This window comes from Bufo bufo, chromosome 9 (assembly GCF_905171765.1).
Source record: "Bufo bufo chromosome 9, aBufBuf1.1, whole genome shotgun sequence".
In the NCBI taxonomy this organism is placed as follows: Eukaryota; Metazoa; Chordata; class Amphibia; order Anura; family Bufonidae; genus Bufo; species Bufo bufo.
Window position 1 is genome coordinate 143,620,247 of NC_053397.1, and position 19,434 is coordinate 143,639,680.

At 48.4% G+C, this 19,434-nt stretch overlaps 1 protein-coding gene across 3 annotated transcripts in view; it reads left to right on the forward strand.

Moving 5' to 3' along the window:
- Nucleotides 1–19,434, forward strand: part of LOC120978801 (putative RNA-binding protein Luc7-like 2) — a 107,357-nt gene that overhangs the window by 16,650 nt on the left and 71,273 nt on the right. For 2 of the 3 annotated variants that reach the window (XM_040407148.1, XM_040407150.1), the window contains exon 2: nt 7,640–7,734. In XM_040407148.1, coding sequence (XP_040263082.1) covers nt 7,640–7,734 — 95 coding nt within the window. Of the gene's footprint in view, nt 1–109; nt 181–7,639; nt 7,735–19,434 lie in introns of all 3 variants that reach the window. The other variant, XM_040407149.1, reaches the window with a different exon arrangement.

Here is a 19,434-nt window from a genome sequence, read left to right on the forward strand (position 1 = left end):
CATTATGTCTGGATCAAGATGTTCTTTGATGAACTGTGTTAAAATGCTGGCAGACGCAATGTATTTTATACAAACTGAACAATCTGGCCCCCTTGTTTTATTTATAAAGGTTCAATGTATCTATGCCTGCCTACTTCAATCCGCAAGGGAGTATCAGAAAGGCCCCGCATTCGCCGAGCCGTGAGTTATAACAAACTTTTCAGATGTGTTAATGAATGTGGAGAGAAACGCAGTTGTGTAACAGAAACCATGAGATCTTGCAGCTGCTGACCCCAACAGTGAACCTATATCGCCCAACTATGAACCAGGACAGAAGACCTCTGCTGTAGACAGACCTCAGCTAGCATGGCTGTTACATTGCCTTTTGGTATACTGAAAATATCTTTCATACCAATGTGCAGAACTCTACAACGTGTAGTATCATTTGGTTGTATGGGTTTGGATTCAGGGAGGCTGAGTTGATGATAGCAGAGTGTGTCCTTAGCAGTTGGCAATGTGTTTTTTATACCACAATGATGGTGAGCACCCAAAAAACATCCCTAAGCCATGACATAGGGGCATGGCAGTATCTTGGCTCTTCATAGGTATTCTCTTCCTGTCACGAAGGTACATGAGCTGTGTGTAGTCACTCATGGTGATAAAATACGTGGTTGATCCCAGATCCCAGTACTTTTCCTTTAAAAAGCTCTAAAAACAATACATGCTAAGCAGAGTATCCCATCTGCACTACTGCATAAAACATTGAAAAGACTCGCATATTGCATCTATTTGGGTTGAAGCCTTCTAAAGATTTGACCTTATGCTGGACCAACACTGACCAGGTCTGTAGCGCTCCAGTGTGGTTAATTTATCTTGTATGAATTTATTACAATAGCAGGTTGAACATTTTAAAATTTAAGTAATTCAATTTGGCCATCATAGGCTACTTTCACACTGCCGTTTAGGGTTCCGCCTGTGAGATCCGTTTCAAGGATCTCACAAGCGGCCCCAAATGGATCAGTTTAGCCCCAATGCATTCTGAATGGATGCGGATCCATTCAGAATGCATCAGTTTGGCTCCGTTCCGCCTCCATTCCGCTCTGGAGGCGGACACCAAAACGCTGCTTGCAGCGTTTTGGTGTCCGCCTGGCGGTGCGGAGCCAAACGGATCCGTCCTGACACACAATGTAAGTCAATGGGGACGGATCCGTTTACCTTGACACAATATTAGTGCAATTGTAAACGGATCCGTCCCCCATTGACTTTCAATGTAAAGTCAGGACGGATCCGTCTGCATACACTTAGTTAAAAAAAAAATCTAAGTCTAGGTGTATGCAGACTGATTTGTACTGAACGGATCCATCTTTTGCATTTATAGGTGCGGATCCGTCTGTGCAGATACCAGACGGATCCGCACCAAACGCATATGTGAAAGTAGCCATACTTGTATCCTAGGGTTGGCTGCTTCTGCGTATAGGCTGATAGTGGCCTTGCCCTCAGTCCATATCCTTCCTGCATCTCACAGGAAAGGACATTAATATCTGATCGGTGGTGGTTCTGTATGAATGCACATTAATTCTCTATGGGATTGCTGGTAATGCTGGAGTACTGGACTTTGCTGTCCCTGGCAGTCCTATAGAGAAAGAATGGAGCCGCAGCAGACATGTGTGACCTGCATATACCTTCATAATGGGGCACAGGACCACAATCCTCGTAATAAGTTAGGGTCCTAGTGATTGGACCCCCACTGGTCAGATACTTATGCCCTATCCTGTGAATAAGGGATACGTTTTTAACTTTGTACAACCCGTTTAATGACCATCATTAGGAGAGGCAACCTGACTGTTGGAGGCTGGTGTTATGTTGTGCAGGTACTGTTCCTCTTGATTTGAATTTGATGGCCCAAACTGGGGTGGGATTGAGTGGTTAGTCTAGAAAATAATCAGACGTAATCTTACCACTGCACACTTGTAAAGAGAGTTGTAAGGCCTCTTTCAAACGGGCGTTGCGTGTGAGGGCCGGACAAGATGCGGGTGCGTTGCGAGAAAAGGCACGATTTTTCCACGCGAGTGCAAAACGTTTTAATGCGTTTTACACGCGCGTGAGAAAAATCGGCATGTTTGGTACCCAGACCCGAACCCGGACTTCTTCACAGAAGTTTGGATTTGGGATCGGTGTTGTGTAGATTTTATTATTTTCCCTTATACCATAGTTATACCATTTCTTAATACAGAATGTATAGTAAAATGTCCATTGAGTGGTTAAAAATAATAAACAAATTTAACTCGCCCCATCCACTTGATCGCGTAGTGGATCTCTTCTTTCTACTTTCTTCAGGACCTGGCTAAAGGACCTTTGATGAGGTCACTGCGCTCATCACATGGTCCAACACCATGGTAATGGACCATGTGATGAGCGCAGTGACATCACCACAAGTCCTTTTCATCAAAAAGAAAGACGACATGCCAGGCTGAGCGTTCAAGTGGATTAAGGTGAGATTATTAATAGTTTTTTATTTTTTAACCCCTCCATCACTATTTTACTTAGCATTCTGTATTAAGAATGCTATTATGTTATAAGGGAAAATAATAATGATCGGGTCACCATCCTGATCATCTCCTAGCAACCATGCAAGAAAATCGCACCGCCTCCGCACTTGCTTGTGGATGCTTGTGATTATCACGCAGCCCCATTCACTTCTATGGGGCCTGCATTGTGTGAAAAACGCATAATCTAGAGCTTGCTGCGATTTTTCATGCAACGCACAAGTGATGCGTGAAAATCACCGCTCACCTGCACAGCCCCATTGAAGTGAATGCACCCGCACTGAATCCGGACCCAATGCGTTCACCTCACGCATTGCACCCGCACAGAATTCTCGCCCGTGTGAAAGGGGCCTAAAAGAAGCAGCAGCTCAGCCCTTGTAAGGCTACTTTCACATCTCCGGTTAAAATTTTGATGCTGACGGAATGTCCGCCGGACCCATTAAGTGTAATGGGGTCTGGCGGAGATCCATACATGTTCTGGCAGGCATCGGAGAACCGACCGGACACAACCCGCTGCATGCCGCGGGTTGTGTTGGATTAGTTTTGGTGTGCAGTCCACTTTATAGCAGCAAGATGGCAGATGTGTAGATATAACTGTATCTCCACGCTAAAAGGGGCTTGGCAGCACCGTTTAAAGTGTATAGCAATGTACACATTCACATAAGCTGAAGGCTGATGGGCAGTCACATGCTTGACAGCCATAGTACATAGTGACTTTACCATAGAAATAGCTTACGGCCCAGCTTGTCAGGCGAGGACCCCAGCCTCTAAAGCATAGCTGAGAAGACCTCTTCTGAAGGGGACATAGAACTATATTGTCAGCTGCCAGAGAGGGACCGAGACAAAGGCTAGCCATACACGTTATACTTCTGTAGGCCGAACCTGCCAAAAACATCCGGTTTGACAAATTCTGATTCACCCCTGACATGATATATTGTCTGGAACGGTATGTTGGGCGGCTGCTATCAGAACTGTCTGGCAGCGGCTTTCTCTGCTCTCCCCATAGCATACTTAGAACATGTGTATAGCAGAGACAGGAGAGAGGGCTGTCGGCCAGCAGCTAGTTAAACTGGCCAAACACATTTAATAGGTCCAGCGCCTGCCTCCAGCAACACAGATAAGCAGCAACAAAGTCGGACAAATAACCACAAAATAGCTGAAAAGCGTATTATTATTTTTTCATATTCTAAAACACAGAATTACATTAAAGTAGTTATTAACATTTCAGAACTTTGGCATGAAAATGATTGAAGACCATTTCTAGTGATGAATAATTCCCTACTAAAGCAAATGATATAGGTTTATAAGTTCTACGTTTGTCAAGGTGGTAAAAATCTCATCACTTTGGGTTGCCTTCTACTGAGATCTATGGAAACCTTAATAAATTGGAAAGTATTTGCCCTACACAGACTTGCCCAAGATATTCTAGCTGATGTTTCTTCTGTCCTGTACAAATACCTGCAGGGGTTTTCTGGTACTTTAATATTGATAGGCTATTCTCAGGATAGGCCATCAATATTAGGTCATCAGGGGTCTGACACCCTACCCCCTGCTGATCAGCTGCCAGAAGTCAGTAACTCCAGCCGTGTCACGGCACAGCCGCTCCCATTCATCTTAGCCGGAGGAGTGCTACTATATCCAGTTCCGTCTACTGTAGACAGAGGTCCGGGACGTCAGACCCCCAACCATCACTGGATCAGTCATCATTATTGTTAAAGTACTGGAAAAAACCCTTTTAACGTAATGCTATTGTTACCATCATTTATCTCTCTGTCCAATTTAAATGTAAGAACTACATGGCACATTAATAAACCTTAACAAACGGTTTTAACCTCTGAAAGCTTCTGCTCTGCTAATAAGAGGTTTTCTTTTTAATGAATAGGTGACCATGCATTCACAATTCATTGTCCATTAAAGTGAACTTGCATTTCTTATAAATTGGTATTAGAGATTACATATCTTCCATTATTTTCCATGGTGAGTGCTTGCAAATCTGTTGCCACCTTTCACTGGACAGCCAAGACCAAAAATGCCCCTTTTCTTGGATTAGAGGGCTCCTCGGCAGCCAGGTCCTCATCTGTGTCATTGATACGCTGTAAAACACGTTTGGCACCCTTGTAAATATACTTTCTTAGGCTACTTTTACACTATCGGTAAAGTTTTCCGGTATTGAGTCCTGTCATAGAGGCTCAATACCGGAAAAAACGCTTCAGTTTTATCCCCATGCATTCTGAATGGAAAGCATTCCGTTCAGGATGCATCAGGATGTTTTCAGTTCAGTCCCTTTTACAGTATTTTGGTTTCCGGACAAAATTCCAGAACACCTTGCCGGATTACTGGATCCAGCATTAATTTCCATTGAAATGTATTAAAGGATAACTGTCACATTTAGACCCTAATTTCAATTTTCATATATGTAGTTACTAATAACATGATATTCCAGAATCAGTTACTATTAGATTGACTTACCCCATATTTAATAAGATTCAGCCCTTAGCAACCAGTCTGCATAAAACTGCAATTTCACTATTCAGTTAAGATGGCCGCCACTGCCCTCACCCTGAGGCTAATCCCACCTGCCCTCACTAGCCAGTAACAATAGCCCCCCAAAAGTGTCAGTAACCAGAGCCCTCCCCCTAAAGGGTTAATCTCCTGCAGCACAAAGGGGTCCTCTTACCACATGTTGCTTTCATTTATACACTGAGCAGATGGCAGATCTCCCTTCCCTGGTCTGCGCTGCTCCAACTCTCCATTCTTCAGCTCTGCTGAGTGAGGGAGCGTCTGCCAAGCGCAGGGACAGGGAGAAGTGCACACAGCCCAGGCACTGTTATCAGCTGCTGGGGAGGACCTGGCTATAATCATTTACTTACAGTCCCTGGCTGTCAGTAATCTGACCTTGCACGCAGCGTCCTCGATCCGGACCATGCCTAGCAACCCTATTTTAAGCACAGGTAAAAGTAGGCAGTACAGGGAACAAAACTGTGGAATTAAGGGGTAATTGAATACACAGTGAAAAGTTGAAATAGGGCCACCAAGGTGATATTAATCACCACAATCCAATACTCCCAAAAATGCCAATCCAATACTCCCACAATCCCAGTTATCCTTTTAATGCCAGATCCGGTACCAAGTGTTCCGGAAAAACGGACCTTTAAATCTGTGAAAAAGATAAATACCGGATCCGCTTTTCCGGATGACACTGGAGAGATGGATCCGTTATTGCAATGCATTCGTTAGACGGATCCGGAAACAAATGCATACGGATTTCCGGATCCGGCAGGCAGTTTCGGCAACGGAACTGCCTTCCGGATTCTTCTAACGCTAGTGTGAAAGTAGCCTTAGCTAGTTATTTCCCTTTATACTTTCTAAGTTTAAAGGGGTTCTACAGTTATTTTAAACTGATGATCTATCCTCTGGATAAATCATCAGCATCTGATCGGCGGGGGTCCGACATCTGGGACCCCTGCCGATCATCTGTTTGAGAAGGCAGAGGCGCTGGCAGTAGCAGGTTTACCAAAGGCCCAGTGACGTCACGACTATTATCACTGGCCTGGGCGCGGCTAAGCTCTGTTCACTTGAATGCTAGTCGTGACGTCACTGGGCCTGCGCTAAACCTGCTACTGCCAGCGCCTCTGCCTTCTCAAACAGCTGATCGGCAGGGGTCCCGGGTGTCTGACCCCCGCCGACCAGATGCTGATCTATTCAGAGGATAGATCATCAGTTTAAAATAACTGTAGAACCCCTTTAATGAAGGACATTGTAATAGAAACTGCTTTGCATCCGGTCAGTGGTATCAGCATCTTCTGCTTTCAGCAGAACACCTCTGTATATAATGTATCTGTCCTGAAGCAGGGCATCAGTCAGGTTACCATTCCCATGAGTAACTGGCAAACCTCTGGAAACAATTTGCAGATGGCAATTTATGGGGCATCTTAAATAAGCCAATTTTGGATTATCTACACATTGAGGTTTCTGCCCATTGCCCCATATTAAGGGGGGAAAATCCTTTCCAGCTCCAGATATGGCCCAGATCAATGCCCCGTCTTCAGTTTCTACACAACCTGACATGGGATTACTGCCCTACTCTCTTGCTCTCCCCCCTCACTTTTAGCAGAACTGCATATTTTAAGCTAACCCTCACATCAAATAACCAGTATCCTAATAGTTTATTCCATTTGGATGTTGCCCTTTTGCTTTTTTAACTATCTGCATCAAAGGAAAAGCAAAAAGCAAAAACGTAGGAAAATCTGTTTGGGGCTCCCGCTGGTCTCATCATGTCCACAGAGCACAAGAAGGGTAATGTTGGTAAAATGTTGCACAGTAAGAGTATTCCTGGGTCTTGACTAGTGTAAGTACTTCTCAGGTTTGTATTACTCCTGCATTCTAATGTAACTGTTACCTGCTAGTCTTAAAGGGGTTGTCCGCTATTAGAAGACTGTCACGCTTTCCTCTGAAAAACGGCTCTGCACCCGTCCATTGTTTGCCTTTGGTATTGCAGCACAGCTGCAGTGAAGTGCATGTGCCTGGGCTGCAATATACTGAAATCAACATGAGGACAGTTTTTTTTTTTTTTTTTTTTAAAAGCAGCTGTGTTTTTCTAACTCGAACAACCCCATTCATTTGTTGAAAATATAATTTTGCTTACAAAGCTAGTATAGACTAGACCAGCTCAGCCTTTTGTACCTTTTGGTCTGCTTTAGGAGTAGGACATCTCTAGTCCATAGTGCAGTGTTTTCTAGTGCTTTGTAACCTGCCAAGTCCTATAGTTCTATAATGGAGAGATAGCTTCCTTCCGATCGGTTCGTTTCCATCCGTTCTATATGACGAATGACAAATTGTGAACCCTCAGCATATGCTCCCGTGCCTCTAATTTCAAAATGCTACATTTCTCTGTATTTAGTGTGATCACATCTGTTATATTACAGAACCTGCAAACGGACTGAAAGAACAGTATTACATAGTTCTTATAATTGGATGTTCTACTGATACCCTCCAACAAACGGACCATAGCGCCATTTCAGACTTTAGTGCGTAGTCAGGATAGGCTGATGTTATGGTCCACGACGCAGACTTTTGGATCTCTAATATAAGATATTACGGGTCGTCTTTTTCAGGTGATACAACAAGACAGCGGATCAAGTTTAGTGATGAAAGAGTGTGCAAAAGCCATCTGCTCAATTGCTGCCCCCATGATATACTCTCTGGAACGGTAGGTAATCTTGTGTTTTGTTTATTTTGTAGCTCTTTTTCTAAAGTTCCCCATAGGGTACAGCCACGTGTAGTGTAGGGTAATTGCTGCAGATTGTCTGCAGTGGAATTGCGTTTAGAAAATCCACTGCATTTACAGTAGCAGCAAAGCAGATTAAATGTAAAAAATCCCCTACAGGAAGATCCTTGCCGCCATTACAGTGGACGCGTTACCTAGCTGCACTTGTCTTGATGCATCGTTTGGTAAATCATTCCAAGGGTAATACACTTTTGGATAAAAAAATAATAATAATTTAAAAGTCTCAAACCGTAATTATATTTTGAGCGCAGCTGGTCCGTGGTGAGGTAGGTTTCAGTTCACACTCAGTCTTGAATTATATATAAACCGCGCAGCTCTTAGATCAGCAATGGAGATTGTAGTCTCTGAAGGCACACAGAAAGTGGTTTCCGATACGATCGATCACTGGACTAGAACCTGGGCTTCAACATAAGTCAGTATTCCTGTCTCCTAAATATTAGGAAAAACAGCTCGACAGTGGAGGCAAAACCCGGGTCAGGCAGATTGAAAAGACTGATTATACTCTGTGACTTTTATATTTGGAATTTTGTAAGTATAATAAAGAAGTTGGATTAACTAAGAACTTGCAGTACTTCACCATGTCGAGCTGTTTTTCCTAATATTTAAGAGACAGGAATACTGACTTATGTTGAAGCCCAGGTTCTAGTCCAGTGATCGATCGTATCGGAAACCACTTTCTGTGTGCCTTCAGAGACTACAATCCCCATTGCTGATCTAAGAGCTGCGCTGTTTTTATATAATTTCTTAATTCCAAGGGTAATTTTGCAAAAAATGTTTCTATCTCGTGGCTATAGGGTACTTGCGCTGCTGCTTCCAGAAGTGAAGTGGGTCGTGTTCACCCAGAAGACAATAAAATGATGTTGGAATCGCGCTGCTTTTCTTTTAATCCGGTCTCTTTCTTTGGCGCAAACAACCAAGTAGTAAAACGCAAGACAAAGATACTCCCGCTGTTTGTTCCACGAATCTCCAAAGGATTCTCTATAGGGTATCAAGGATCACAAAATAGTGTAATACCTCCGATGCATTTAAATAACAAGGATTTATTATACTCACAAACAAATTTAAATTGCCAGCATATCATTAAATAAGTTTCATTAATTTATGATATGCTGGCAATTTAAATTTGTGAGTATAATAAATCCTTTTTATTTAAATGCATCGGAGGTATTACACAATTTTGTGATCCTTGATACCCTATAGAGAATCCTTTGGAGGTTCGTGGAATAAACAGCGGGAGTATCTTTGTCTTGTGTTTTACTACTTGGTTGTTTGCGCCAAAGAAAGAGGCCGGATTAAAAGAGAAGCAGCGCGGTTCCAACATCATTTTAATGTGTTTTTTTTTTTATGGCATGACAAAGTCCAGTGATAGTAGTTTTATTGATGACTTTCTTCAATTTTACCACCCAATTATCATTACAGTTGCTCAGAGACTTATTTCAGGAAATTCCGTTTTAGATTTCATGTTTGAAACTTATCAATGGTGACAATTGTGTTCTGGTGTATAGATGTAGGAAGTGTACAGGAGGCTAGAGTTGTTGCGATACCAAATTTTTGATTCGGTTTCGATACCATGAAAAAGTATTGCGATACTCGATACCATTCGATACCACGCGAAAAAAATAAACAAAAAAAGCCACGTGCATTCCTCATTTTTAAAAATGGCGAATCGCGCAGTTTTTATTTTATTTTTTCTGTTCCGGCATTCACCACCTAGATTTTTTTTTTATATTTTAATAGTTTGGACTTTTCTGACGTGGCGATGTAATATGTTTATTTATATATTTTATATGTGAAATTGGGAAAAGGGGGGTGATTTATACTTCATATTTTAGTGTTTTTTTTTTTTTTCACTTTTTATTTAATAACTATTTCCCCCCTTAGGGGCTAGAACCTGGGATCTTTCATCCCTTTTCCTATTCACCCTGATAGATCTCTATCAGGGTGAATAGGACTCCACACTGTCCCTGCTGCTCTGTGCTTTGTGCACACAGCATCAGGGATGTTACCATGGCAACCAGGGCTTCTGTAGCGTCCTGGCTGCCATGGTAACCGATCGGAGCCCCAGGCTTACACAGCTGGGGCTCCGATCAGAAGCTGCCACTGCACCACCAATGAGGGGGAGTGGAGAGGTCCCTGTGGCCACTGCCACCAATGATTTTAATACTGGAGGGTTGAGAGGGGCCGGCGCACTGTGCCACCAATGATTTTAATGGGATGGGGGGATTGAGGGGGAGGGGGTGCACTGCACCACCAATGATTTTACCCCTTTATACAGGAGGCGGGTACTAGCAGATCAGCGGCAGTTAACTGCCGCTGATCGCAGCTCCCTGTCAGGGGCAGGGTGCCGGCAATGCGATTCTGCTGCCGGCACCCGCCTCCTGTATGTGTTAAAGACTGACTACTGTATATGACTCCAGACTTTCACTATTAGGCCACACAGAGCGGCGCCCAGCGATGTCTCAGCACTCACCATTTAGTCCTGGGCGCCGCTCCGTTCGCCCGCAGTGCCCCATTACTGTCTCCTCTCCTGCTCCACATGCTGCTGATTACTATCGGAGCGATGGGAGGAGACATCAGCTTCACTAGTGGGCGTTCCTTCTCCCTGGCTGTAGCGCTGTCCAATCGCAGCGCAGGGAAAAGGAACACCCACTAGTGAAGCTGATGTCTCCTCCCATCGCTCCGATAGTAATCCTATCATTGGTGGCGCAGTGCGCCCGCCCCTCCTCCGCCCCTCTCTTCTCATTGCCGCCCCTCCTCCACCCCCTCTCTTCTCATTGCCGCCCCTCCTCCGCCCCTCTCTTCTCATTGGTGGCAGCGGCAGCAGCACAGGGGGAGGGAGGACAGCTTCCTTCTCCCCGTGCTGCTGAGAGAACATGAGCGCGCCGATAGCAGCGCGCTCATGTTCAGAGATACTAGACTGCGCAGAAGCGCAGCCCAGTATCGAAAAAACGGAAATCCCGGTATCGTATCGATACCGGGACAAAAGTATCGATTGGGTATCGAAATTTCGATACCCGCAACAACCCTACAGGAGGCAGACATTATTACCTTAACAAGTCAATTTAACAGACCGCCATCTGTGTATTTCAAGTAGGTAGTCCAGGTCTGTAAACCTCATGCCAAAGTATATTTGCAATTCAGGCTTTAGCTGGCTGCCCAAGCAGTGCTGCCTCTATTCTGGTCACCTGATCCCTAGGATTAGGGCTTATGCACACGATTGTATGTATTTTGCGGTCCGCAAAAAATATGGATCATGTCCGTGTGCATTCCGTATTTTACGGAACAGCTGGCTCCTAATAAGACCAGTACGATCCTTGTCTGAAATGCGGACAATAATAGGACATGTTCTATTTTTTTGCGGAACGGACATATGGAAACGGAATGCACACGGAGTAACTTCCGTTTTTTTTTTTTTTTTTGCGTACCCATTGAAATTAATGGTTCCACATACGGTCCACAAAAAAAACCTGAACGGACACTGATAGAAAATACGTTCGTGTGCATGAGCCCTATTCCTGCTAGGTCTGACTTGACCCAGTACAGCTCAAACAGTCCTAGTCCTGTGGCTCAAATCACTGTAACAGGGCTGATTTCGCCTATAACTGGGGCAGTCAACCCTGTTTCTAAAGGCTATATCTCGGGCTGTATGTTGGCTGGCACTGTGATCCTGGTATTAGATTATTAGTGCCAAAAGGGAACCTGCCACCTTGACGATGCAGTGCAGTCTGCAGGCAGCATGTTATAGAGCAGGAGGAGCTGAGCAGATTGAATAGTTTTATGGGGAAAAAATTTGTAAAACTTGTAATTTATTCATTTTAACACCTTCTCTTTTTTTTATGCTTGGGAATCGTGTGGATCGTCCCAATCGGTCATTGACGGCCTGCTCCGTATGCTTAGTCACTGAGTGGCACCGCCCACATGACTCCTAAGCATAAAGGATTAAATTACATGTTTTACAGAGATTCTTTTCCTATAAAAATAGATATCTATCTGCTCAGCTACTCCTGCTGGTTAACATGTTGCCTGTAGTTAACTGATTTTGTGGTGACGGGTTCTCTTTAAAGGGGTTGTCCAAGAATTATTAAAGAGCTTTAGCTGTCACTAGTGATTGAAAGCCTTTTATTCCTGCATAACTTCCATTTGTTAATATTTAATACAAGCAAAGTTAACAAAATAATTGCTTTGTAATTTTGCAGCCTGTATGTGTTCTCATACATTGCAAGCTGCTCAGTCCCGGTCAATGTTAAATCCATTAGAGGAGCTCTCTTGCAGGCCAATCTCTGCTCTTATGAACACAAATCTAAGCTGACCTCTTTCCTTCTAAATGAAGTTTATTTTATTTGGTTGTAATGTAAGCGGAGACAGAGGCTACAGACTAAGCTGCCGGAGCTCGTCTGACAGATTTCACACTGAATATGAATTGGTATTCTGCAATGTGTGAGAATTTTTGCAGGCTGCAGAACACAAACAGAGCAACATTTCAATTAACTGTAACTTTTTATCCTGTAATATAGCTAATGCAATAAAACAAATCACCCCAAGGGTACAGTCACACATAAAAATTCCACTGGGGAAAGTCCAAAGTGCATCCGGCCACAAAACTCCTGAAATGGGCTGATATTTGTGGTGGCATTGCTGCCAGGATCATTGCAGGTCTTTAGCTACCTTCAACCTTTGCATTGCAAAAGTGAAAAGCTGCAGTTAAATCCTGCAACATACCTATGAAACTGGCTGACCTGTTGTATGTGTAACGGCAACACCCCCGTTGCTCCTAGAAGCTCATTTGCATATATTAAACAATCACTTTTCTTAGCAATATGGTCACATACGAACATGGGACCAACACAGATGCCTTCACCTGCCCAGTGCACATGTAACAGGTCAGCCAGTTTCATAGGTACAAATCTGCTGACAGAAGCCCTTTAAACCCACAGAGCACAAGTCAGTTTGTGCGCAGCATTTGGTTGAGATCTCATCACTTTTGCCTCACAAAACTCTGCTGCAGAGATTCTGCATTATTTATGCCATGTATGAACATACGCTGAAGGTGTCCAGAGCCTTTTTTTTATTGATATTGATAAACTATCCTCCAATATCAGATTGGTGGGGCTCTGACATCCTACACCCCCACCAATAACCTCTTAAGGACACAGGGCAAACGGGTACGCCCTGATATCCGAGTCCTTAAAGGGAACCTGTCACCGTGATTTTGTGTATAGAGCTGAGGACATGGATTGCTAGATGGCCGCTAGCACATGCGCAATACCCAGTCCCCATAGCTCTGTGTGCTTTTATTGTGTAAAAAAAACTGATTTGATACATATGCAAATTAACCTGAGATGAGTCCTGTATGTGAGATGAGTCAGGGACAGAACTCACCTCAGGTTAATTTGCATATGTATCAAATCGTTTTTTTTTTACAGAATAAAAGCACACAGAGCTATGGGGACTGGGTATTGTGGATGTGTTAGCGGCCATCTAGCAACCCAGGTCCTCAGCTCTATATCCAAAATCCAGATGACAGGTTCCCTTTAAGGACTGCATTCAGCAGGCACTCTGACGCCCAGTATCGGCGATCGCAGCAAACCGCAGGTCAATTCAGACCTGCAGTTTGCTGCGTTTTCGGGTCTCCGGTGACCCGATAACCCGGAATAGGATGGTGATCGGTGGTGTGACATCACCTCTCAGGATCGCATCCTATTGGCTGGACGGGGGTTAACTTCCCCCAGCTCTGCTCTCCTCCCCCACACTGCTTCCGTAGAGCCAGGAGCCCGTCTGTCCACCTTTGAGCCCAGCACCCCCACGTGAGCCACCATAGTGCCATCTGACACTCAAAAGTTTGCAGGGACAGATTTAGGGAAAGGTTAGATTGGGCATGGAGACTGAGGGATATTATTATTTTTTATTTATTTGCTTGCTTCACCCTGATCAGGTGTCTGGGGTCCACAGCACACTCTGCTGTGCGACCCTAGACCCCCCAGGGGTGCTGCACACACACATTTTTTGGGGCGAACTCTTAGCGTCCGGCCACTGTTAGCGCATCGCCCACCGTTGATCAGCGAGTTTGATTTTATGAATTTTTTTTCAAATTTTTGGGGCTTTAATTTTTATTAGATTATTTTTTTTGTTAGGTTTATATGTGAACGTGAACACCCGTCCCCCACACACACGCACACTAAATAAAGTTTCTCGCCCATATTCCTTGGGGGACACAGGAAACCATGGGTATAGCTCTGCTCCCTAGGAGGCGTGACACTAAGTGAAAGCTGTAAGCCCCTCCTCCATCAGCTATACCCTTCAGCCTGGAGAGAGAGACTACCACGCCAAGTCCCTCCCCCGGCTTCCTGCCACTGCGGTGCCAGTGGCTGAAGGGGCGACCCTGCTGGATGGATTGAGGGCGAAGACAGCGTATGGTGAGAGTGGCTGCTCCAGCCTCCCCTTCCCTCCCTCCCACCGCTGCTACATCTCTCCGTGGTGTCCATCAACCCCCCCCCCCCCCCCCCCCATGGGCATATCGGGGCCGGCAACTTTACCGGCCATCATTTGGGGGGGACTTCGTTCTGGTGTTGCAGACCCAGGACAAGGTGGTTCTTAGGGGGGTGATTACCACTTCAACGGCAGGGCAGTCAGGGGGACGGCTGTATGAGGAGTCGTCACATTCAGGCGGGGGGCCGCTTACTTGGCGCGAACGGCACCTTTTCATGGCCGGCACTTCATCTACCTAGGGGGTTAAATCATTTTGCCGCGCGCGGCTCTGCTTCTCCTTCAGCGCGGAAAGGGGGGGGCGGAGCTTCCTACATGCGCTCCGCTACTTCCTGGTTCGTCGGGCTCCACATCTCAGGTGCTGCGTGGAACCCTCTCTGCCGTCCGATCCTGAAGCTATTCATCTCCGTGCCTGCCGCCTCTCCTCCACAGCCTCCCTTCAGTCTGCTGCCCTTGCTGTCTGCCGCTTGCATCATCTGGGTCTGGTAGGACTGTTAACCCCCTCCGTGCCACCAGTACTGTTACTTGGGTGTGATCCCCGTTTTTCACCTGGGGTCTCCCACTTTAAGCGCAACTTGTTTTCCACCATGTCAGACCCTTCTGCAGCTGCCAAGCCTTGGTACCATGCCTGTACCGCTTGTAGGGAAGCCTTTCCCCGGGGGCAGTCTGATCCGCACTGTCCTGCATGCCGAGCTCCACCGCAGCCTCAGTCGCCCGCTGTGTCGCTCCCTGCTTCCTCTGACCCGCCCGACTGGGCTAGATCCCTGTCCCAGGCCGTGGAAAGCCTCACTCATGTCGTGGGCCGCCTAATAGACAGGCCGCCTACCCCGCAGGACGCCACTCTTACTGTCGCGCCCTCCGGGTCCATCGCTTCTGCCGCTGCGGCGGGTTCACCCTCTCTTAGTGACCCTTCCCGAGCTAGGCACTCTCAGAAGCGTTTTAGAGTAGAGCGAGCCTCCTCCTCGGATGCCTTCCTCTCCCCGCCACGCGTGCGCACTCAGACGGGCCTCTCCTCTCCAAAGGATTCGCTCTCTGAAGGTGAATTGGCGGTTTCAGATTTGGAAATGGACTCGGCCCTGCCGTCCAAGCTAGCTTCAGCGATGGGTCAACTCATCTCTGATATTCGTGACACCTTTAAGGTGCAAGATGACCCCCCTAGCTCTGACGCAGCTAGCGTCTCCTTTATCAGACCCAGGCAGGCCTCAAAAGTTTTTCCAATCCACTCTGATTTCTCCTCCGTGGTGTCTAAGGCTTGGGCTCGCCCGGACGCCCGTTTTGTCAACCCCAAGAAGCTGGACATTTGCTATCCTTTTCCGGCCGATGTCGTGGCCACCTGGTCGTCCCCACCCAAGGTGGACCCCCCTGTGGCCCGTTTGTCAAAGAACACGGCCATCCCTGTTCCCGACGGGTCCTCTCTTCAGTCAGCGGAGGACCGTCGCATGGAGACCCTTTCCAAGGGCATTTTTGCTGCCTCCGGTTCTGCCCTCAGACCGGTTTTTGCCTCTGCTTGGGCAGGTAAAGCAATTTCTGCTTGGGGTGCGCAGCTGGAGCAGGAGTTGGACTCGGACGTCCCCATCCAGGACCTACGTTCCTTGGCCCAGCTTATTATTCGGGCCGGGAATTTTGTTTGTGAGGCCTCCCTTGATGCGGGAGCCCTTATAGCACGCTCCTCCGCCCTGGCAGTTTCTGTCAGGAGGGAACTCTGGCTGAAGGTTTGGAAGGCGGACGCTGCCTCCAAACGTTCCTTGGCGGGGCTACCGTTTGCGGGTTCCCGCCTTTTCGGGGTCCGCCTAGACGAGCTTATTTCAGGGGCCACGGGTGGTAAAAGCACCCATCTTCCTCAACCCCAAGCCAGGGGCGTCCCCCGCGGACGACCTAGTGCATCTCGTTTTCGGTCCTCCCGCAGGACCTCTGGGGCTCCCCCCACAGCTGCCGCTTCAGTCCCTCCCCAGGATAAGCGTAGGAAGCCGTTTTTTCGGGCGCAGCCCTCCTGGCGCAGGCCGCAGGCTGCCCGCACACCCGCAGCAAAACAGTCCTCTGCCTGAAGGCGCGCCCCCACCCACCCGGGTGGGGGGCCGGCTCCTCCTTTTCAGGGACGTCTGGATGGCTCACGTCTCCGACGCCTGGGCTCTCGAAATTGTGTCCTCCGGATACAAAATCGAATTCGCGTCCTTCCCTCCAGATCGGTTCTTTCGCTCCCGCCCGCCGCGGGACCCGAAAAGCGCGGCTGCGTTCTCCGCGGCTGTTCAAGCCTTACTGGACAGAGGGGTGATTGCCCCCGTTCCTCTAGAGGAAAGGTTCCAAGGGTTCTATTCGAACCTCTTTGTAGTTCCCAAGAAGGGAGGTTCGGTGCGGCCCATTTTGGACCTCAAAAAGCTCAACCGTTTTCTCCTCCTTCGACGGTTTCGGATGGAGTCCCTCTGTTCCGCGGTGGCTTCCCTGGAGCGGGGAGACTTCATGTCTTCCATCGATATACAGGATGCCTACCTCCATGTTCCGGTAGCCCGGTGTCACCATCGCTTCCTCCGATTCGCCGTGGGGGACCTCCACTTCCAATTTGTCGCCCTTCCCTTTGGGCTGGCAACAGCCCCCCGGGTGTTCACCAAGGTCCTGGCCCCGGTTTTGGCCTTACTCCGTTCCAGGGGTGTTTTTCTGCTAACGTACTTGGACGATATCCTCATCAAGGCTCCGTCCCTTTCTCAAGCGGTTGCCAGCGTGGATCTCACTCTAGAGACTCTGGCGAGGTTCGGTTGGGTCATCAACTTCCCCAAGTCCTCCCTTCCCCCCTCCAGACAACTGGTCTTCCTGGGAATGCTTTTAGACACGGGAGCGGCGGAGGTACGTCTTCCCTCGGAAAAACGATTGACCCTCCGCCGGGCGATTCGGGGTCTCCTTCTCCACCGTCGACCGTCCTTCCGCTTCTGCATGCGGGTCTTGGGGCAGATGGTTGCCTGCTTCGAGGCGATCCCATTTGCGCAGTTTCTCTCCCGCCCTCTCCAACGGGCGATCCTCTCCTCCTGGGACAAATCGCCGCAGTCTCTGGATCATCCCTTCCATCTATCGCCTCCGGTGCGGTCATCTCTCCGCTGGTGGTTACAGTCCCCTCTTCTGGGCAGGTCCTTTCTGCCGCTCAACTGGTTGGTGGTTACAACCGATGCCAGTCTCTTGGGCTGGGGAGGCGTGTTTCCTCCCCGATCCGTCCAGGGCATTTGGTCTCCATCGGAGTCCAAACTCTCGATCAATGTCCTGGAGCTGAGAGCGGCCCTTCTGTCTCTGCGACACTGGACTCATCTGCTGAAGGGTCATCCAGTTCGTGTGCAATCGGACAACGCCACGGCCGTGGCATACATAAACCACCAGGGGGGCACTCGCAGCGCTGCAGCGATGCGGGAGGTCACCAGCATTCTCCGTTGGGCGGAAGCCCACGTCCCGGCTCTATCGGCAATTTTTATTCCAGGGGTGGACAATTGGGCGGCGGACTTCCTCAGTCGCACCACTGTCGACCCCGGCGAGTGGTCTCTTCACCCGGAGGTATTCGAGGCCATTTGCCTTCGTTGGGGCATGCCGGACGTGGACCTCATGGCCTCCAAGTTCAATCACAAGGTCCCCGCCTATCTGTCCAGGGCCAGGGATCCGGGAGCTTGCGGAGCCGACGCCCTCGTTCGTCCTTGGCGAGGCTTCGCGCGTCCGTACATATTCCCTCCCATCCCACTCCTGCCCAAAGTCCTTCGGAAGATCGCGGCGGAGGGCGTCTCGGTGATTCTGGTCGCTCCGGACTGGCCCCGCCGGTCTTGGTATGCCGACCTCATGCTGCTCCTGGCAGACGCGCCCTGGCCGCTGCCCGCCAGGGAAGATCTTCTCTCTCAGGGACCGATCTTCCACCCGCGTTTAGGGTCCCTACGTTTGACGGCGTGGTTGTTGAGACCACCGTCTTGACACGTAGGGGTTTTTCTGCGGACGTCGTCCGCACCATGATCCGTGCCCGCAAGCCGTCCTCTTCTAGGATCTATTATAGGACCTGGAGGACCTATTTGGGGTTCTGTGCCGATCTGGGGATTCCTCCGCTCCGCTTTTTTCTCCCCACTGTTTTGTCCTTCCTGCAGAGCGGACTCGCCCAAGGTCTGGGTCTTAGTTCTTTGAAGGGTCAGGTGTCTGCGCTGTCCATTTTGTTTCAGCGCCCACTGGCCCCCCTTGGTCCTGTCAAGACCTTCCTTCAGGGCGTGGCTCACGCGGTTCCCCCGTACCGCCCTCCGGTACCGCCCTGGGACCTGAACCTGGTTCTCTCAGCGCTCCAGGCTTCTCCTTTCGAGCCTCTGCGGACGGTTTCCTTGCGACTTCTGTCCTGCAAGGTTATTTTCCTTGTGGCCGTCACCTCTCTTCGGAGGGTGTCCGAATTGGCTGCACTCTCCTGTCTGGAACCTTTCCTAGTGTTCCACCAGGACAAGGTGGTCCTTCGTCCGGTCCCTTCCTTCCTTCCTAAGGTGGTCTCCGCCTTTCATCTGAACGAGGACATCGTTCTCCCCTCTTTGTGTCCTTCCCCTTCCCACCCCCGGGAGAGGGAGCTTCATCGCCTGGACGTTGTCAGGGCGCTCAAGGTTTACCTGGAGGTGACCAGCTCTTTCAGGCGTACTGACTCGCTCTTTGTGGTTCCGGAGGGGTCGCACAGAGGGATGGCGGCGTCCAAAGTTACTATCGCCCGTTTGGTCAAGATGGCTGTTACTGAGGCTTATCTCGCCAAGGGCAAGGTTCCGCCCCTTGGTGTTACCGCTCACTCCACTAGAGCGATCGGAGCTTCCTGGGCTCAGAGGAATCGGGCTTCTACGGAGCAGATCTGCAAGGCGGCCACGTGGTCCTCCTTGCACACTTTCACCAAGTTCTACAGGGTGCATACTCATGCGTCGGCTGACGCTGCTTTAGGCCGTCTGGTGTTGCAGGCGGCAGTTGATTGATGCCTCTGGTGTTGGTCTAGTTGTTCTGGTCCCTCCCTTCTGGGACTGCTCTGGAACGTCCCATGGTTTCCTGTGTCCCCCAAGGAATATGGGTGAGAAAAGGAGACTTTTGTATTACTTACCAGTAAAGTCTCTTTCTCGCTCTTCCTTGGGGGACACAGCACCCACCCTTCATTTGGGTTTACAGTTG